The 22,567-nt window shown below is 34.6% G+C and overlaps 1 protein-coding gene across 6 annotated transcripts in view; it reads left to right on the plus strand.

The window, feature by feature from the left end:
* Positions 1-22,567, plus strand: part of ERC2 (ELKS/RAB6-interacting/CAST family member 2) — a 521,662-nt gene that overhangs the window by 20,082 nt on the left and 479,013 nt on the right. For all 6 annotated transcript variants that reach the window (XM_040593123.1, XM_040593126.1, XM_040593127.1 and 3 more), the window contains one exon: positions 621-1,423. In XM_040593123.1, coding sequence (XP_040449057.1) covers positions 767-1,423 — 657 coding nt within the window. In that variant the 5' untranslated portion in view covers positions 621-766. The remainder of the gene's footprint in view (positions 1-620; positions 1,424-22,567) is intronic.

Here is a 22,567-nt window from a genome sequence, read left to right on the forward strand (position 1 = left end):
TAATTTTTCTTACTAAAATATGCTTTTACTGGTTACAGCTGAACTGTACAGCTGAAAGAAACATTTTGTACAGCTGAAAGAAACATTGTTTCCTTCATCTTTTTTCCTATCCAAAAAGCTCTTTGTTAATCTAAACAAAGATTTAAACCTCTGCCTATTTGCTTGTTCTGTCTTAATTTAATATTATTCGAGAACATACAGAACAGCTGAATTGCTACTTTTATGCTGTCTTTTAAAAATGCAGTATCTTAGTTTGTGTAGTTCTTAAAGTCAACAATGGCTATTTTTTTTCCTTTAATTCCACATGGACAGCCATTTAAGCCCATTAACAAAAGGCTAAGATGAGTTTTTGGGCCCATGCTGTTTATTGTGACATAAAGCTTGTTAAAATAAGTCAAAATGTCAAGATATTTTCTATTTTGAAATAAATGAACAGTTTATTCTTCTGAATGAAAATAGTTTGAATATATATTTTTAACTAGTCATCCTAAATACAAAATATATAGTAAATTTTATTTTAAAAGTAATTACTCTGGGAAGTGGGTTAGTTTAATTTCTGATGTATGCTGATTACTTATTTTCCATGATGAAAATTTGCTTAATTTTGTATCTTTTTTCAGGTCTCTGACTTTGGAGGAACAATAGATTTTTGCCTATTGGAAGAATGCAGTGAAACTGCCAATATTTCTAGCTGGAATTATAAATTTAATATTCAACTTTAGTGTTACTAATTTATTACGAAATAGTACCTCAAAGTAGAAGAAAAATGTATGGAAGTGCAAGAACAATCAGCAACTTGGAAGGAAGTCCCTCCAGGTCTCCTCGTTTGCCAAGATCCCCTCGCCTGGGCCACAGGCGAACAAATAGTGGAGGAGGAGGAGGAACAGGTAAGACGTTATCGATGGAGAACATCCAGTCCCTTAATGCAGCCTATGCAACATCTGGACCAATGTATCTGAGTGACCATGAAGGTGTAGCTTCTACTACTTTCCCAAAGGGCACAATGACTCTTGGAAGGGCTACAAATCGGGCTGTGTATGGTGGTCGAGTCACAGCTATGGGGAGCAGTCCTAATATTGCTTCAGCTGGACTTTCGCACACAGATGTCCTTTCTTATACTGATCAGCATGGAGGTCTGACCACATCTTCACACCATCACCACCATCAGGTTCCTTCTATGCTGAGACAGGTTAGAGACAGTACCATGTTAGACCTGCAGGCTCAGCTTAAGGAACTACAGAGGGAGAATGATCTTCTTAGAAAAGAACTAGATATTAAGGACAGCAAGCTGGGATCCTCCATGAATAGCATCAAAACCTTCTGGAGTCCTGAGCTGAAGAAAGAAAGAGTATTGAGGAAAGAGGAAGCAGCCAGAATGTCAGTTCTTAAAGAACAAATGAGAGTTTCCCATGAAGAAAATCAGGTAAATAATTTTGACAGTTTCTTTGTGTTGGTTTATGGTTAAGTACTTGATGATTTACTTATGGTACTGTATCCTATGCTGGAGCAAGTTTGACATTTACAACAAGAATTGTATGTCTTGATCTATCTGCCTCTGGCTGCTAAACAGTAGGAAAGCACACTAATAAGAATCTGAATGCAGGTTATAATTTCCTTCATGCAGCATTCATTCACATAATAGCTGAAGAGAATGATTGTTGCTATACTTTTTCTTATTTTTGAGACTTTCTCTAGTGCTTTTTTGCAGCAACAGTCTAAATATACTTAGCAACCTTTTCTGAAGAGGTAAATGAGCCACCTGTGCAAAAGTATAAATAAACATGCACAGGCATATTGTGTAAGCTGTAAGGCATTTAGCTGTTAAAGTTAGAAGATCTATTAAATCCTCATATGTAAGCTTCTGTAAATCTGTTACAGAATGAAGTTGAAGTTGTCTTTTCAGCAACATTGCAGAGACTTGTGTCTTAGAAAAGAACATCTTGTAAATAAGTATTTTAAATACTTATACTCACATAACGTTCTTTTCCCAAAGTTGTGAAAAGACTGAAGTATTTTAATCTGGTTGAATAAAGCTATAAGGTCAAGCTTTGAGACTGCTATTTTACAAAGCTATACAAAACAGTGGCACAGAATAGATAAAAAAATTTTTGTATTGCTCTCTCCACACACTTTTTGGCTGCTGGTCTTATTTTAAAGCTGATCCTTTTTAGACCATCTGTTAACTTTCCCCAGACAAAAACGCAATCCTATGTTTCTCTCACTTCCAGATTCCTAATCTAAACTTCTTTGTTGGCAGGCAACAACAAATTAAATTTTTAATTTACTTCCGGCTTTGTGACACCATCAGTGCTTTTTTCCAAACTTTCCACCTCTTAGGCATGTCATGAGCCTAAATACCTTTGGAACTAACAAGCCTGACACCAGTTACTTTAGCGGGAAGTTGACTGAGTCTTGATCAGGAGTTCAGTACAGCAAATTAATTTATTATTTTTGTGTATCCAGACTGACAGTAATAGTTACTGAATATTTATTTATAGTAGGTGCACTAGGATGCTGCTAGGACCAAAAACATGTTTGATGGAGGTTCTGCTATTCACAAGCCTTACTGGTTAGCTATTTTAATTGTGACGGTTGAAGTAGCAGTAGGAGGAACATCCTAATATACTCTGTTTTGGTAGCCTTTCTTATGGAAATGTCAAATATCTTGTATTGTCATTTGGAATCTAGATCTGGTATTCAGACACTGTCACCTACCAAAGTGGTTATGTGTGGGTTTTTTGGTGGTGTTTTTTTGTTTGTTTTCCTAAAAAGCTGTTTCCTCATCTTGAGGGGAAAGTAAATTAGTAACTCTGTTAAAGTCCTCCATTCATTTCATATCCTTTATTTTTAACAAGTGCTCTTATTTTCCTGTGAGAAGATTCTTCTCTGAGTCTTTTTTCAGACCTATTACATAATTTTTCTTGAGGTGAAGAGACCAAAATGGCTCATGTTCTTAATACAGGTGTAAAATGCATTGATGGTCAATAGTGTTTGCCCTTTTATTCTGTATGTCTCTCCCAAGAATTCCCAACACTCAGTTTGTTCTTTCTAGCTTTGGGTTACCTTTCATTTATTTTTCTTTTACTGCTACTGAGTATTGAACTAATATTTTAATGGAAATATTAATCATACCTGAAGAATCTCACCAGTGGTTATAATCAGTTTAGATCCCAGCTTGTTATGCATGAAGCTAGGATTATTTTCACTTCTGAGTAATTTCATTTATCTCCCTGAATTTCACCTGCCAGCACTTACCTAATTGCCTGGTCTTACAAAATCCTTCTTTGTATTTGGCTTTTGTCTTTACTGCCCTGAATACTGTGTGGAAAATATTTCATCTTGCTCTTCACCCTGTTCTCTGGGTTCCTTAGGGTATTTCAAACAGCACAAAGCCCAGCCACAGGTTTCAGCAAAACTCCACAGGGGCCTTCTGTTGGTTTTATGACTTGATTGTGGGCTTCTGCTATTTCCTCTCTTGTAATCAAGTATTTATGTATGAAAGGACCATCCCTCTTATCTAATTGCTGCTTAGTTTTCTGGTAAAGCATTTGGAGTGGAGCCTTTCTGAAGGAATGGGTTTGGAAGTCCAAGCTGGCTGTATCAGCTAGTTTGTAAGTTTTGCTTATCCACATGGTTATTGATTCTTTCAAACAACTAATTTCAATTAAAATTATCAAAAAAGCTATAATTTTAAGACTAAAAATGTGATGTGATCCATCACATTTATACTGAAAAGAGATAATCTGTCCTTGTGTATGTGAGGGCTACTGGCTTATGAAATTTACTTTCTTAAAAGCTGAAATGTTTCTTACTGAAGCATTAAAATTTTGGATTGGCTGTGTGTGATGAAATTGACCCTGAATGGGGGCCCTTAGTCTCATAGCCAACTTTGGGAACTCCCAGGAGACTGAAGAAGGGCAAATCTAGCTGCCTGCCAAAAGAAAAAGAAAGAGGGGGGGAGAAAAAAAGACATGCATGAATGAATTACAAGTTTGATATTTTTTGTTGCAGTTTCTGGGAAAATATATTATGAACAAATAGAATTATTTGTAAATGTTATTAATTGCATTTTTAAAAAATCATTAACTATTTCTAAAACGTAAGGCATGTAATGGAAAAATATCAAAAAAGGACTAGCCCTTAATATGGATTTGTCAAGAATAATGTCAAACAAGTCTGATTTTCTTGGATGACAGGAAAATGAGCATTCTGCCTAAGAGCAAAACAGTAGTAACGTTGACATTAGGAGAACTTTCAACATCATTTCAGAAGATTTTCATCAGCAAGCTGGTGGGAAGTATATGAGATTAAATTGGTGTTATACAGATGCCTATCTGATTGGAAGACTGTCAAAGTGTAATTATCAATGATTCATGGTGAGATTGGAAAGATGTCTAGCAGGATTTGTCATGTTTGGGGCTTTCATCTCTTTTCTGAATGATGGATATGTATTACACACCCAGGTAATGTCAAGCTGGGAAGGGTTAAAAAAATTCTGGAAAATAGGATTATAAATTAGAACAAACCAGGCAGACTGAAGAGATAGTCTGAAAAAGGAGAATGTATTTCAACAGAAAATTGATAAAAATTAAACCTTTTGGAAGCAAAAAGAGACCCATGAGGAAGTTTATGGACAATAAGTTGGATGTTCCTGATTTTTTTCAAGATTATTTCACTTTTGAAAATGTATGCTTTGAGCAACTGTACTTTGATATTACAAGTAAAGTTGTCTCGTCTTCCTTTTCTTTATATTTTTTGACATATTTTTCTTACAGCACAATTAGTAGTATTGTATACATGCTTTGATTATATATATATATATAAGGGTAGGAAGTATTCTACATGTTTTTTAACTATTTAAAGTGATTCTTCATCTTGGAATCATCCATTTGCAATGTCTTATTTGGATTTTGCATTCCCCCCCCCCCCCAGTAGATAGTTACTCTCTCTAAAGTTGCTTGAATGTATTATACAGAAAAGTTAATGTAGCAGGTTTCAATGAAGAGCAGAAGGCTGTGAGGTGGAAAGAACTGGGAGGACACAAGAAACTATTCAGCAGTATTGATTCCCAGGATTGTTGCCTGTCTGTTAAAATGAGGGATGACTAGCTTATCTGTTTGGATTAGCTGGTTCTAAGATAATGTTTATGTTTATCAATTGACATGCTGCTTTTATGACACTGCAATAACTGAACTAGATCCCTTGATGTGTTTTAAATAAACTGTAAACTCAGTTGCACAACATGTCCCTTTTCCCTACTTATAAATGTCATTATTTAATACTACATAATTAATACAAAATTAACCACTGCGTGCAACGAACAGTGGCTCTTTTTCATTCATGATATGTTTACATGTTGGTTTTGGAAATAAATGGTGATTTTGATCCTTTTTTTTATTTTTTTTAACTTCCTTACAGAAAACCAGGTAACTTTAATTTGCTTAATGTGTTCTTTGAAAACATTTTGTAAATTTTGATCTTCTTTTGAAGTTTAGTTCCTGTCCTGATACTGCAAGGGTTTGCTTCTGATTGATGAGATGAAAAGGATAAAAAGGATAGTGAATAGTTCTTCTAAGAGGTTCATAGTTTTGTATACAAAATTGTTCCTTGAAATATATTTAATATATTTGTAGCAATATGAATAACTCAAAGATGCTGCAATTCAGAGACTAGAAGTGATAAAATAATCGGTAGATAAGTATATGTGTATTCATGATTTCAGGACTGTGAGTAGCTACTCAATGTTATTTCATATGCTTTTCATTTTTACTTTGTTTCATGATGTGTATCAAGTAGAACAGTAAAAGAAAATACACTGAGAAATACTGTGAAATTTAGTTCCTTTTTTTTGCATTAGTTAAACTGTGTTCAAGGTAGAGCCTTGATCAGGCTAATATATACATTCTTTAAAAAAAGAAACAAAAAACCCCAACCCAAACATACCATGTACTTATTTTGCTTTCTGACATGCTAAGTACACTCCTACAAGGCAGGGAGATGACTAAAACCTCAGGAAGCAAGGGCTATAATTGAATTTGCTGTAACTTTGCTAGCTTATCTGGGAACTAGTCAGTGGAGTTAAAGAAATATTCAAGAATTGTGTATTGTTTATATATACATGTAAAACTAAATGTAGTTGGAAAATATTATGTATTAATATGGTCTATTATTATATATGCTTAAAGAAGCTTTCCAGTTTTTAACTTTACCAAATGGTTTCCATGGTTGGGATCAGCCCTGCCTGCTTCCAAACTGGACAGTCCATTGCTTAGATCCTGTTGGCATCCTCTAAATGGAAGTCAAAGGAAGCTGAAGATCTGTAATCTCCTTGCTGTGTCCACTTCTGAGATTACTTGTCTTTTTTTTGAGGCATTTTTGTTTATGTCCATTGAAATTCTGGAGGTTTGATCCTAGTGGAATATGCAGGGAGTTGCCAGCATTGAGTCTTCAGCTAGAGTTCCCATTTAAGTGTTTTCTTCCTTAATATGGATCAAAGTCTGCACTTGACTGCTGGTTGGAAAGGTGGTTCTCCATTGTTCCTAAATACCAGAAGTGGTCAGAGGACTTTTTGGTGCTATAAATACCTTGCAGCCTGTCTCATTGTCTATGTGTAAATGTGTGCAACACTACAAATCTTAAAGTTTATTGTGAATGTTTATGAAGTACAAGGTTACATACAAATGGTAAAGCTAGTAACCTAAGAAACAGAAATGTTCTGTTCATGTTTTACTATGCTTCCTGGGTATGTTATCACATTAACAAACTAGTAAGAATAACAAAAATTTACCCAATTCTCTTTTTAAGTATGTCTCTTTTTGAGAAAAAGTATGTTTCAGTATTTCCAAATCAAATTTGTAATATAGTATTTATGACCAGTGAAAGTATCTTTTAAGGTTTTTTTTAAAGTCACTAGGTTCAGCACATTCATTCACCATATTTTCTGTTTTTCACTGTACTGTTGTTTCCTGCTTTCTTCAGCTGTTTTTTTAAATACTTCTGTCTTAAGAGCTGCATGCATATTTGTCAATTTTATTTTGGATGTTTTCACAGTCGTCTTCATTTAAGTTCATGTACGTTGATGGCAATTTAGGTAAGTGCAAAATATTTCTCCTTTACTTTTTTTTTTTTTTTTAAATGAGACAAAGTGCTTAAGCATTTGAATGTGTGGAATAGATTAATTATTTATTGTAGAGCAAAACTTCATTATCTGAAAATGAAAGTATTATGAAACAAAATTACTGATGTACTTTTTTTTTCTAATTTGAAAATAAAAACATTTCTGTCAAATGGGAAGAGGCTAAATAGCAGGATTTTCTGCTGAGGGATAATGGTATATAGATGGTACAAAGCAGAGTGAATAAACCGTACCAGAAGGATGTGTGTTGGCTCTTGTGCTGCTGTTACTGATGATGAAGAAAGGCTACTGTCTCTTTCCACTCTCCACCACAGAGCTAAGGGGATGGTGATAATGCTGCAGATATTCAAGGAAATTTTGAGGAAGCAATAACCTAAAAGTTTTTAAAGGGTGAATGTAGAATGTAGTTACCAAGCTTTTTTCAGATTTAAAAATCTCACAGTTAAAAAAAAAAAAGTAAGTACTGATCTAGAAAAAGAATAAGGGGAATATGTCCCTCTAAGTGTGCAAGTACTTGTTTAGTCTTGACTGAAGCTTATTGGTAGTGTTCTGGTTTGGATAATATTACACATATATACATTGTATAGTAGAAACTATTAATTTAAGTGGTATGAAAATTGTATTATTTGTTAATGGTTCTTTGGAAAGGATATTAATAGCAAGTTATATCCTTTTGTGCATTTGTGAGATATAGAGAGATCTGAGGAAAATAAACATAGATTTTATGTTCTGTTCCCCCCAGTATTTGAAAAATATAAAGAGCATGAATTGTAGTCTCTAGGATGTGCTGTGTATAACTGTCAGCTGAAGGAGCACTATTACTATATTTCAAACAAAAGGTACTTTATTCATCATGTTGGAATTAAAAGTTGTTGAAAAACTGATTTAAACTTAAAAGCATATGAGCAAAATGCTTACTTTAGTCAGTTGGGTCAATTTTTTTTTTTTTTTTTAAATGCAGCTATAGGTTGTTCTCAATTGCGCCAGTGCCAAAGTGCTAATTTTCTGGAAAAAAAAATGCTGGAAATTACTTCTGAATTTTCTATGATCTGAAGTGGGAGAGAGAAAAAAGGGAAGGCAATACTGAAAAAAAGAGATGAGTCATTCCTTTCTCATTGTACGTTTTTAGTCTTTACTATTGCAGATACTTCCTCATTTTGGTCCTTTAATCTTGAATTTTCTGAGAGTTGTTCCTAGTTTATCTACCAGGCAGTTGATAACGATATATTCTGTTAGCCTGTAACAGGGAGCTCTGTCCTCTAGGCTATTTCTCAAAAACAACTCTTTTGGCTGTGCTGCAAGGCATTATTTTTATTTGGTTTATATTTGCATATAATTTAAAAATAAATTTTCATAAAACTTGCTAAATTTTCTCTTTTCTGTTATGTTTCTGAGTTTATAAGATGCATTTCAGCTTGCATCAGGGTGAGGGGAGATGTTCTGATGGGACCTTAACTTGTTGATCACTGATTAAATTTTCTTGTGAGTTTTTTTGTGTGTCTGGGAGCTATGGTTTGTTAATGTCATGCAGAGTCAGATTCTGACTTTACCTGTCATTCGCTTTGTTCAAGGTGTCTAGTATTCTTGACTACAGAACTGTGTATTTCCCTGGTGCTGTAGAGTCAGTCCTAAAAGCTGTCAGTTGCAAGTTGTGATTTGCTACATGAATTTATTGCTAGAATATCTGTCAGTTGAGTTAGCAAAGAAAGTAGCATTTGGGAGCCCTTGGCATATTTTATGGAGGATAACATTGATTCAAATTGGATTGCCTGTAGCAGGAGCAAATCACTCTTTTGAATTTAGTAATTTTAGAGTGTTTGGCCTCTGGGGTGGGGAAACGGTATTTACTTTTTGAATTTCCTTAAGCATCTGCCACAGTATAGTTATCGCTCTTACTTTTAATGTTTGGAGATGATATACAAAGCTAAAAAAACACATGTGAAAAGGTGGCGGTAGAATTCATGTGAAGTGCTCTTCAAACACTGAAGGGAAAAGAATAGATGATGTTTTTCCCAAAAGGAAAATCCTGAGGCAAATCAATGCAAATATTTTGGTGTTAGAGGCTTGGAGAACACTGAGGTCTTTTAAGGTAATCTCTATTCCAGTTCCATCTACAATTGAATGAGAAGTCTTTACCACATCACATTTCTGTAGAAGAAAAAGCAAAGATCAGCAGATGCTAGAGAAAAAGCCTAACACACATTGGGATACAGCTTCAGAGCAGCAGGCCCTAAAACAAGGTCTGCTTTTTGCACAGGCTTAGGTTTTCCATTTAACCGACTACAATGTTAATTGTACAGAGTACAATTCTCACTGCAGAATCCATATTTGAATTGAAAAAAGACCAACATAGAAAGAGGCAGGGAGTTGTGCTTTGAAAATTAAATACTGCCTATATACTTTGTTTGAAATTATACGTAAACTGGTGTTGTGTAGCTCTTTTGCTTTGTAGGCAAAAAGTCTGAAAGAATAGTCTGTTAGTGTGAACTTTTTCCTCTGTGTGATACTAACTCCAGATAGCTAATAGTTGCTGATAGTGTCACTTTCTTAACTCTTAACAGTGAAGAAATGCTTACATATCATGCTGTAGTATTACTGCTAGATACAGTAGAATGTGGAGGTGAAATAGTTGGGTTGCTATTTAAATATTGCTATACCAAAGCATTAATAAAACATTTCAATCCAAACTTGAAAAACTGTTTGAAATCAACAGGTCTGTGATAAAATCCAACTGGTCTGTTGAAAGAGATACATAAATATACACATACGTATGTAAAAAATTACGTATGTTGGAATATTCAGAATGTTTTGCATTCAATGATGATATTAAATTCCTTCTGTGTCAGAATTTTCTACTGTTTTCTGAGTGATAGAAACTAAGCTGGGTGTCTCAGTTTTGAGGGAAACCAAAATTCCTGATTGCCCTTTATTCTACAGCCCAAATTCTATTTCTTTCCATATCACTCTGATAATATACCTCCTTGTCAGCATAACACTCTGAAATATGGAGTATATGTTACCTACATAAAAACTATTTAAAATAAAGGTTTGTACCATGTTTGACGTTAACATAGATACATCTAGGTACACCTTATATTGTTTTAGTTGTTTAGATATGTATTGTAAAAGAACAAATCAAACTCATGACCCTTTTATATTTCTGGAGATGGTTAATACTCCATGAAAATTACAATATACCACTGCAACGAGACTATAGTATACTGGAAATCTGAAGTTCTTCCTACAAAACTCGTGTTCAGAAGAACATTGTATTGTATGCTAGTATATGTTTTACTAGGAAGATTCTGATACTTGAGAGTTTTGGCATAATTTTTAATCATTGGTTAACAAAAACTGCTTAGAGGGCCATCAGCCTCTTGTGGATGAAATGAATTTATTTTCATTTTATATTATTACTTTAGTATATTTATTGTTTTACTTGTAAGAATGTATGGGTTAACTATATGTTAGTTTGGTTAAAATGTGGAAATAACTGAGGTGCATAATTGCATAACTGTGTATGAATAATCTAGTACTTTCCTTACACTAAAGAGATTTTTGTCTTCAGTTTCTCTAGTGAAGTTAAGGAAGGGAGGGGGGAACTATAGAGTAGAAAGCACAAAAGTTGCTTAAGAAGGCAAACCCAGGCATTCTTTATCCTGTTCAGGCAGTTCATCCCCTGAAGAGGGAGAGCTGTCAGAACGAGAATTTGAGCAATTAGACAGGAATACTCATGATAAGCTTTTCCACCTGAATACACTCAGTTATGCTGACTTCAGGATGGCAGAATGAACAAGCAGTGCCAGTCTGGCAAAGTCCAAGAAAAATTACTTCTATATAATATTTTAAAGAAGAGTTTTTTTTCCTAAGTATATAGGTATAACCATAAAATGTGCATTAAAGCCATCAGTATGTTAAATAGGTAGGGCATTATCCTTTTCAGAACTCAGATCTTGTGTAAAGCAGTGCTTCGCCACGTAGAGGAGTGGTGCAATCAATGGCTAAGCATAGAATGGAATATCAGAAAGAAGATTTTGCAAATTTACAAGAAACCAAAATTTAGGAATTTATTTTCCCATACTTGTTTCAACTGGAAACTTTATTTTTTTGTATAATGTCACAGTTCTCAGATGAAAGCGGTAACTCAATCCCATTGGAAACCATATCTAAAAATCTATGGTTCTCAAAGTTTTCTAAGCGTTTGTTTCCCAGGTGTGTCCCATTGAGTTATTTGGTTTCCAAATACATGAGTTAGAATCTATTCCTTTTTTGATATCCTTGAACTAAGCTTTCGGAATAACTCAGGGGTAAAATATATAAAAAAAACTTGGTCCCATATTTGTTAAGCATTTTACAGCAAACACTGTTATGCAGTGTGGCTTTATTAATATTTCAGATATTTTAACACATCTCCATTAAAAAAAAAGAAATTATAACAGGAGAGAAGTAGTTTGGAAATAAGAAAGCATCTTTGCCTTACACCAAATTGATTCCCAACTTCTATTATTGTTCTCTGTGGGTGTGTTCCTCTCCCCGCCTCATCATCTTTCTCTGCATTTTCTGCGTGTATCTGCCAGTTTCGGAGAATGTTGCTCTTGTCCAGCTGGCATTGTTTAGTTCATGATTACTTTTTCAGTCCTCTTGTGGGTGCTAGATAACTGAAGTTTGTGAAACTCAGCAGTATGCCTTTTTGACAGAAGTTCCATAGTATGGAGAATTTTCATCTTTATGTTCTGGTGAAGGCTTATTCTTAATAGCTTTCAGGCATTATTTTACCTTTTGGACATCCGTTCAGTAAAGAATGTTTCACTTCAGTTTTGTTTAATTTAGATTCTACTCCCTGTGTCATGTGATAGTATTTCCCCACTGTTTTAGTTCCCAGACCTGAAAGTTTATCTGCTTTGAAAAATGTGTGTGGTTTAATGTCTTCTGACCTTTGCCATCTCATTCTTTTTCCGCAGAACTTTGCATCTTAGTGGGAGGGGTCACAGAGCACTTGCAAAGTCGTTTTATTTCTGTGCCAACCAGCTATCTCACACATTCTCCTCCTGCTTTTCCCAGTAGTTGTCATTAGAATTTGTATGTCAACATAACATGCTACATTAGGGACGAAATACTTAGTTGTATTTTTTTTTTTTTCCCCTGGGTTAATTTTCAGCTGGGTCACTTCCCTGACTCCTCATACCTAGTCATGTGTTGGTATAAAGCAGGTAGAGGGTTGAGTGGCTAAGAGTAGGAGACAAAAGCGGGATCTCAAATTCTGGCAGCAGCTCAGATTCTGCTGCTGAGCCTTTGTGTTACTGAGACTTGACTGCCTTTTGCACTTAAGAAATGTCTTGAAAAAAAGCTTGAATATCTGTACTATACTACAGTCGTCTTTTGTTTCCAGACATACCTCAATGCGTACAGAGAATAATATTTAGACTACTTTAGGTATTTTGTACTTGCATCATGAGGAAATGGTGAATACTTATATTCTTGTGACTGCAGTATACAACACAATTTGCCATTGAGCTACACTGTCTTTGGCAGGTCAGCAGTGCATTTTAGCTGTGATGTCATCTTTGGTGTTTGCCCTGAATGCCTTATTTTCAAATATCCGTACATTTTTTTTTTTTTATTTTATCTTGATATGATCTGAGGGGTTGGGTTTTTCCAGTGACTTGATTAAGATCAGTCTTTCTCTGCTACCATGGGAATATTTGGGTGGTTTTCCTTTTTTTTTTTTTTTTTTTTTTCTTTTTAATCCTGGCTTAATAGTGTCTAAAACAAATTTAATTCTTTCAGCTTTGAAGGCTTATTTTCCTCATGCGTTTTCTTTCTAGAGCTAAGTAATCATCCATTCTTAATAATTTTCTTAACAGATGAGGAATTCTAAAGTGTGCAGAAACAAATAGTTTTTAAAGCAAAAGAAATCTAGTAAATAGATTTTGTTATGAAATGTATCCTCTTCCTCTCATTTTATTGCTTAATTTATTTTTACCAGATGGTAGAAGATTCTGGAAAACACTTAACAGGGTTTGCTGCTGTTCTTGTTTTTAATTCAGCTCGCAAAAGGCTACTGGGTGGATTATGTGTGATCAAGAAGAGTGAGTTAATTTATATAAACTTCTTACTTACACCACTTACACATCTTACAAATTCAGTATTATCCTGCCCTTTTCTGTTGTGCATTCAGCTGTGACAATGCATTTTCTTAGACTCTTTAAATTTAAAGCCTGCAGTGTCTCGAGGTAGTAATTCTGCACTCTAGAGCATGGCTACTCACCTACTTTTCCCAGATTGACAAGCTCAAGCATTTAAATATCAGTGAAAAGGAAACAGTTATTCTTTTGGCGCTTTGAGTAGCGCGGTCGTTATAAGCAATGTTTCCTTCTATTTCACTGTGCATAAGAAAAATTGTACCAAACATTGGTTGCAACTGAGAGGATAAAAAGCTTTGGCGTGAGGAGCCATGAAAAAAGGCAAGGTTTCCAGTTCGCCAGACATTTGCCCTTCCCTTTTCTCAAATAACTGTGCTCCATGAGCATCCTGCACAGTACTGTAGGATCAGGTTAACTGAAACAAGCAATAATTTGGGAACATGGACAGGGACATAATGAAGGACTTCGTAAATATTTCTAATCAAAATTAGAAAATTTGCTGTTGTCCAATCAAAATGTGTTTACACTGCCTTCTTTACAATTCAGGAAAGAGCAACATCCCTTTCCTGACTGTTTGGAGCAAGTCTCTCTTCTGTGTCAGAGTGAATTTACCTTCTAATAAATGAATATGAGAAAATAGATGATATCAGTTTATGTTGCTGCTTAAACATGAATTTTCAGATATAAACAGATTGTTTAAATAATAATTGAAGTTCAATAATGCAATAAATTGAATAATTTAAATAATAAATGAAATCAAGGCTTTTTTGACAGGAAAAACTTAAAATCTAGTGATTATAAGCTATAAATGGGGAAAGAAGTCTTTAATGCAAATTCTGGGAAAGCGAAAACAGTATTAATTAAAACCAGTAAAAAAATCCACAAAACCAACCCCCCCAACAATCCAAAACACAAGAACTGGTATATAAAATAACTATGGCTTGATGTTCCTTGTTGTTTTGAACACTAAGAAGTGTAATTGTTTAACTAAGGCTCTAAACAGCATGCAGCAGATGAACATTTCTATTATAAAATTATTCTGAAATTACGAAATGTTAGGCTTTAGATGTGAGGCAAGAAAACCCAAATGAAATCAGTAGTTTACTTTTGAGATTAAGAAGTGGTTCTGTCTTTGTGCATGAATCTTGCATTTCCTACGGTTATTATAGGAGAACAGGGAAGGTGGACCTGTGTCACCTGCACAGGCAAGCAATGAATTTTAGATCAGTACATTTACTACTGTTAGATAACTAGTGCAACATACTAACATACTGTTAGATGATATTGCAGACCATACCATTAAAGAGAACTTCATAGTTCAGGACTGTTAATGAATTGCTTTGCAAAGGCACTTTCTTTTGCTTTTCTGTTAAATTTTAGCCAGAAGTTGACTGATTTTTAGACCAATATGTATTGCGCCTCTGCTATTCTGTATATAAAACAATAGGTAAATTACAGGTTGTTTCAGAAAGGAGAGGATTTCCTGTAATACCAAGTTTGGACAAAGCTTTATTTCAAGAAAGTATACTAAAAAACTTACTTATGCTTCCATGAACTTATCTAAAACAAATGAGAGAAGAAAAAAGGTGGGAATTCAGGAGAACCCAGCAGTGGCTTTGGCAGATTACGTAGATAGCAATGCTCAACAATTCCAGTATCACTTACAATAGTGTGCAAAGGTAGGTAGGTAACTGTACACGTTTCTGCAGCTCACAACCCCATTTACCAAATTGGCAGATAAAAATCTTAAGGAAAATAGATCAGTTTATAACTAAAGAACAAGTATACATACACCCGCCTGTTTGCTGTACTTGTATTTTAAAATTTTGCCTATGCACAACTGCATTGTTGATCTTTGCATTTCAAATTGATAACTCTTGCATATGAAGCAATTCTCCTGATCTGCCTACATGTTACTGAGATGACATAGTTCTTTCATTTAATATCTTTCCATTTTCTGCTATTTTTCTTGTGGTTTCTTTTGCTTCAGCAGTTTACTTCTCAAATTGAATAGTATCCAAGCAATAAGTTAAGTGATTCTGAACATAGTTTTCTGTATCACTATTCTATTTTAATTTGTTTTCCTTTAAGCTGGGCAAAACCTGAATGATGTAGCAAACTAAAAAACCTTAGTAATGGTTCCTAGTGAAAGTGGAGTGTTTCAGTTCTTTGTACAGAAATAATTAAAATAATTTAACTGTGCTCTACCAAGTATGTAAGAAACAAATGTTGTAGAAGATGACTACATTTCTGTGAATTGTGGTGGCCTAATTTCAGAAACAAAACCCCCTGTACAGCAGCTGAAGAAGTTCATGCTGTGTTGTATATGGGCAGCTGGAAATACTCACTGAATAAACATATGCTTTTTTCTGTTTTTACCCTGTTGGATCTAGTGTAAATCTTGAAGTTCAGAAACCCTGTTGTCAAACGTTTCATAGCTTCCAAGTATGTTAATTTCATTCCTGTGTTGCTTTGAATATGGATCACTGCCATGAAATCAATTAATTTGCCTTCATCAATCACAAAGAGTATTTTTATACTTTAGTGACCAAGGCTTCGATTTTTCTGGTGTGAAATACCGCATCAGCTTTACCTCAGCTCAGACTATGATTCTCACTATTTTAGTTATGTGGATTCTTGCTGTGCTGTAAGGGATTTCATGATTAAATATCAGCAAAACTGAACCCAAATCTGACCTTTAAGACTACCATAAATTTTACTAAATAAATATTCCCGTTAATCTCTTACTAATATTTTTCTGTATTTAAAAGGTCAAAATTTAATGCTTTATAGTCATCAATTAAAAAAAAAAATGTATCAGGAGATTTCATATCAGTAGAACACAATAACAGTGACTGTGCCTAAAGGAATAAAAGAAATACTTCTTTTGGTGTATCTGATTCCTTACTGTTAATTTCAGTTCCATATTTTTTCAGTTATAGCTGGTGATCTAGAATCATTCTGTAAAGTAATTCAGCACCTTCAAAGTGAAAGATGCACTTTCAGGCCCTGCTTCTACAGTGTCTGTCAGTTCTAGTTCTGAACTCTGCATTTAGTAGTGAAAAAAAAATTTATAAAAATTATCTTTAATGGCAGTTCTGATCCAGTAATAAAATTAAAGGAAGGTGGTGGCCACTGGTGCCAACTGGTAGGGGAAAAATACTTTTTGAGAGATTGAGACAAACAGCCCAACTATTTCTGTCACAGGGAGTAGGATGCATATGGGGGAAAAGATTCTTTTGAGGAATCACACTAATCAGAATCACAAGATCAGTTTTGAATAGGTAAAGAAGTCTGGCTATTAGTAAATATCTGTAATTCCTAGATATAATGCTCTATCTGGCATCAGAGCTATAGTCTAAATATTAATTTCAACCTAGGTATCATTTGGACTGGTTAGTCTTCTGGCTAGTATATGGACATATTGATGGATACTGTGCTTGATAAGCTATGTCTGCTGCTTTTCCAGTTTGTTTAAATCTAGTTAGTAAGGTTGACTTAGAACAGTTGTGGATTTGCTCTGCATTGTGGGCTGTCCCTTTCCTTCTCTGCAGGGAGCATGGAATGGAAGAACGGGTTAATTTTGCTGCAACCTCACAAGTTGATTTAGATGTTAGATAATTTTTAATTTTAATAAAAAACATCTTAAAGTTGAAGGAGTAAACTGTTTTCCTTTCAGAACGTTGGGCCAGTAATTTCTTTTAACTGAGTATGAGAAACCAAGACCTGAAAGGGAAATAGCAATAAAGAGATAAACTACCATGCATTTATTAAAATGTCTATTAACAAAAGCACTAAGAAAATTTGCATTTAAGAGTGGGTAATGCAAGCTGATAAAATAATTAACAACTAGAGAATGCAATATTCATTGCTAATTTTGTTTTTATTGACTTTGATAATTATCAGACTTGCCTTTTCATAGAACAGGTAAAGCAGCTATGAAAAAAGTATTTAATGCTCTTAAAATACATATTACTGTTTAGGCTACTGTTCAAACAAATAGTTCCATGCTGTCCCTACTGTTTAGCTGTATTTAAAAGCATGCATTCTGGGATGTTCTGTTTGATTCTTTGCTTTTAGGAGGCTGTTTATAGTCCACCAGTTTAGTTTAGCATTTCCCGTGTTTAAAATCAGAGTTTATTTATGCTTTTAGTTACTTAAGCCTCCGAATGTTCAATAGCACAGATACAGTGTAGTCTAAATTCCTTGGCCGCTATTAATATTTGATCTGTAGTTGCATCTTGGTCTATGTTGTAATCTGAGTCACATTGAGGATATACTGACTTTCTTCTGATTTATGCCTTGTATCTGATTTTTCCATGGATGAAGAATAGAATATACTTAAAAGTAATAATAAACCGCACCCCCCACGAGCTAACTTCATATTTGTTTTTAAACAATTTATAGGTAACCTTGTCCATGTCTTCTCTTTTAAATGAAATATTATCTGCAAAATATAAATACAGGTTGAGTGTAGGACATGTGATGGAGCCAAAATTAACAGAGGAATTTAGCTTAGCACAGTAATTCATAGGTCTACTTTAATTTTTAGGCGCCCAACACTTTTTCTATGTATCTCTTTCTTTATTCTTGTGTGTAGAATCCATGATCAATAGCTGTTAAGGGACCAGCAATTCCCTTCCTATTGTCAGCAAAATACCTTTGCAATAATTGGTCACAGTTCCTTTTATTATGCTCTTTCTGGTCCTATGAAATTTTCATTCTTGGTTGTGCAGGGGCAAAGCTTAAGTGTATTTCCTTTTACATAACTCCCGTTTCCCTTTAACAGCTTTATTAATGAATAACTCAATAAAATAATTGGAAGTTCTCTGAATATCTTAATGGAATTGTGTCTTTACCAACAAGGTAAAAGAAATACCTGTTCTCTGAATAGAATATTCCATACTAATTACTACACTGTATCATCTCTGACAAATACAGGTCAGATTCCTTGGTAGTAGGGAGAATTTTTAACCATATGGTTATGATTATAAACTATGACAAAGAATGTCTTGCACTATTTTCCTCCTTTCATATATGCACAATAGGGCCTTTAGGACCACAGTACTCAAAGCTAACAAAAATTTCAAGGGAGAGGGGACCCTCTGCCCAGTTCTCTTTTAGGATGAAAGCTGCAATGTACTTTTTATCATAGATGTTTTCTTAAAAGGTTTTTTAGCTCAGCAGTGGCCAGTGCACAATTCCTCTATTTCCAATTGGGTCCAAGACCCAACTGTTGCAAACCTATGTGCATCCAGTTTTCTGAGCTGCAGGAAGTCATTGTCTAGGATTCTGACCAGTATATTTAGCTATCATTGTCAACACATGAATGGGTATAATTTAAAATATATAATTGAAATATCAACTTATTGTGGCCACTTATTTCTAAGGGAAGTTAATGAAGCAAGTGCAATTGGAAACTTTTCCCCATAAATGAGGTACTGTTACCTTTTATGGCTCTCTCCTTAGACACTGAATCATAACAATTTAAAAATGGTGGCAAGAACAGACCATCTGTTGAATTCAATATGCTGCTAGGAAAGGAATGTTTTACTTGATTTTTTTTTTTTTTTTCATTCTTAATCAGATAAAGGCTGTTTTTGTTTGACCAACTTCTTAGTTATGCCGAGCATAACTAGCTTCCCTTTGATAACAGAATTCCATCAATATCAATAAATACAGAAAAGGTCTGGAATAGCTGCTGATTTGGCATATTTGGATGCCTTTTCACGTTCCTTAAAGCATATCTGTTCTTCCTTATGGTAACCTACTGTGTTTTGTAAACTGAAACATGAACATGTCAAAGTATAAGTGACATATCATTATTTGCAATGAAATGGAACAAAATAGTAAGATATATCTTTTGACACTTCTCAGAAAATCACCAAAGTATGGAAGCTTTTCAGTTGAAATCCAGTTTTACGTTTGCTATTTTGACTCTGATCTCTCTAATGCTCTTTGCTTCCATTAGATGGTTGGCAGCCTTTGGCAATACCAGAGTCTTTCTTAACAAGAGTAAAAATATCTTGTCACTCAGAAGTAGCTGAAGACTGAGTTACGCTTCCTTTATTGAGGAAACCAGCAATCTAAGGTTTTTTTGTTTGTTTTTGGCCATATGTTTCCCTGACCCAGTCTTGTGTGATATACCTCTTTTATTCTCTAAACTCTTATGAGATGGAAGATCTTGTTTTGTTGAAACTTTAAAGATTTTCAAATTTTGTATAAAAATTCTAAATAGTGATTTGGGCTCGGGTGGCTGCTGGATTGAACAGCTACAGAGAGTGAAAAGGGGTGTCTTGAATTTTTGTAAGAAAATACAGATCTGTTCTCTTTGGAACAGAGCAAGTGTACAAAGCAGCGTCCACATTACGAAATGTGCAGATCTAAAACAATCTTCCCTAGGAGAGATGGGTGAACACTTTGGGACAGCAATGACACTGAAGTCAGGCCTGGGACATATTCTAAAGGAGCCTGTAAAATGAACAGTTTCTCTGCAATTACTTGTTGGTAACAACAGCATCTCAGAAGTTATGCATGGTTTTAAATATGCAAACATGTTTAAATCTACATTAAATCTGATGTAATAGAAAATAGCTGAACTGCATATAATCTGAAGTAACTTCCAAAAGCATATCTTGAGGTTAGGAAGTAACTTCATCCAAAGTTACCCTATTTCTTCTTTCCAGGTTTACATTTGGAAGTAACTGGAATAAGTTAAAGATGATTCCATCTGTGGTTTAGGAGAAAAAAAAAAGTCACAGATCAGCATTCTTATAAAGACAAATAAAATTTCTGCTTACAGCCCTGAAATTGTAGTTCTATTTTTTTTTAAACAAGAATTTAAAGGATTTTACTCAAAACTTTCTCCATTTTAAAGTATGCATGATTTCTCTGAGAAAACTTTGAATTTATGAACTAAAGCATAATCTGTAGACTTAAAAATGATACTTCAGTGCGTTCTGGTTGTTAACAGAGAAAACAGAAAAAGATTTAAAACTATTTTAGTACAACTTTCTATGCATATAGGTATAGAGTTTTATACATAGTAAAAATAAACTAAGAGAAAATGTAAATCAATGTGAGAAAAATAAGTTGTCTATGTTTATATATAGCGCATTCATTAATAGCATAACTGGAAAACATAAAATTATTTCTGAAGCCCAATTGAAATGCTGTTTATAAAAGAACCCCCAAAACAACCCAACAAAACCAAAACAAAACCACCAAGAACTTGTGGGGAGAATAAATTTTATTCCCCAGTGTTTGAAATAGAGGAATTTCTTGGCCTACCTCATGGCAGAGGCTGAAATAGTAAAACATTCAAACAAGCCATATTTTTTTTTTTTTAAAAATATTCTTAGTGTATTGTCAGTGGAGTAATGGGATAATAAGGCATTAGAAGGGAGGAAAAATAGACCTGGCATAAAGCGGTCAGAACTGTTTTTTGAGGATTTTGTACAAATTTACAGAGGTTTTCCTTAGCTTTTATAGTTTTCTTAAGTGCCGTATGTGTAGGCCATTTCTTTCTTGAATTAACAGTTTTTACCAAACCTGTCTTTTGGCAAATCAGTTAAATAGTCAGATTCCTGCAGAGTTTAACTCAAATTGCAAAACCATGTTGTTAACTCTCTAATGCTGTGGATTAGATGGAAGGCATTGCAGTCTGTTAGAGAAAATGCTGGTTGCAAGTAAATGTAGCAGGACATCTGGCCCCAGTACCACTGCAGGGAAAGCCGCTGGGGGGGCACACCGATGACAAGGCAACTTGATCCTAAATGCCTAGTTTGTACTTTCAGCGAGATGACAGGAAAGCATAGTTATCTTGATTAATGCTAACCTCTGGTGTACTGGAGACACATGGAAACTTCTAGGCTCACCTGAGGGGAATATTAATTAGCGTTAGGACACCTATTGCTCTGTCTTGAGTTTAATTGCTTTAGCCCAGATGAGAACAGTGATTCATAAACCAGAATTTAATGTCTGTATTAGAAAAATGGCAGTGAATATGAACATAAATGAATCCCTAATTTCATCTATAACATGAAATAGGGAATGTTTCTGCAAATTAGGTTTATATATTACATACTAATTTAGATATCAAACAGCATTAAAATTTTGTAAAAATAAGTTATTTTTGGAACTACATAACTGATTTCTTCCAGCATATTAGAGTAATATTAGAATGTTCATTCAGACTTTTCATTAGGTGAAGAGAGAGATGTGTATTTGGTCAAATCCCTTGGTCCCAGCTAGTTTCTATTGGGTGAGGTCATGTCTACCACTAAGAAATTTTATCACCCCAACGTTTTGCCTTTCAGCTGCCAACTTTGCTGTGCTGCTGAAGCACATGCATGCTTGCCTGCTTTTGCTGGTGTCTCTCCTAACTGAGAGACATTGCACTGGCAAAGGCACTGTGTGTGGTGGGTAAGAGCCCAGAGTTTACAGCTGCTGGTGTTTCTGTATTACTGGAGTGTGTCCAGCGTGGCCTTTTGCCAGCAGCTGAATGTCAGCTGATGGTTCGTGTCATTTGTGAAGGTGGTTTCAGTGGAAGGACTGAATTTTGCCTGCTTTATTTTGAAATATTCTGCATATTGCAGGGGCATGGAAAAAAAGAGGCAATTTAGCACAAAGATTTGCAGTATATGACCCATCTAAAATATAAAAAAACCCCACACCTAAGTGATCATTTTTAACAGTTACCTTACTTGAAAAATGTTCATAATGTGATTGCAGAAACATTTCTGGGGAATTTAATTAAGCAGTGAAACTGTTTCATTAGTAATACTGTGCTATATTTTAGATGCATGCCTATGACTGAATGTACTATGCCCTGAGACTTTCTATATCATTCATATTATGTACTGAAGTTGGTGACATGAATACATATATGGTTGAGGAAGAACATGTCTGTTACTGTTGAATGAATATACATTCATACGTACATACAGAGATGAGGCCTATGGCTTAAAAATATCAATTAAACTATATAAATTGTTTTAATAAAATGAACGTGAGTTGAAAATTTATGAACATGATTTTTTGGTAATTTCTAAATATCTTTTGCTGCTTATACCTTGGTACCGAATTTAAGAGCAGATAGTAGGGTAACTTCTGAGTACACCTGGAATGCAGACATAGTTTTGATACGCTCCTGCTTTCTTACTGTATTTAGTATGAAGACCTTGGCTATTCATACAACGTCACTGTTGGCATAAACAATGTGTTTTGATATATCTTTTCTTGAGATAGAGATGAATGTTCACTCTAAAATTATTTTGTGCAAGCTTGT

The sequence above is a fragment of the Falco naumanni genome, chromosome 4 (assembly GCF_017639655.2).
Source record: "Falco naumanni isolate bFalNau1 chromosome 4, bFalNau1.pat, whole genome shotgun sequence".
In the NCBI taxonomy this organism is placed as follows: domain Eukaryota; kingdom Metazoa; phylum Chordata; class Aves; order Falconiformes; family Falconidae; genus Falco; species Falco naumanni.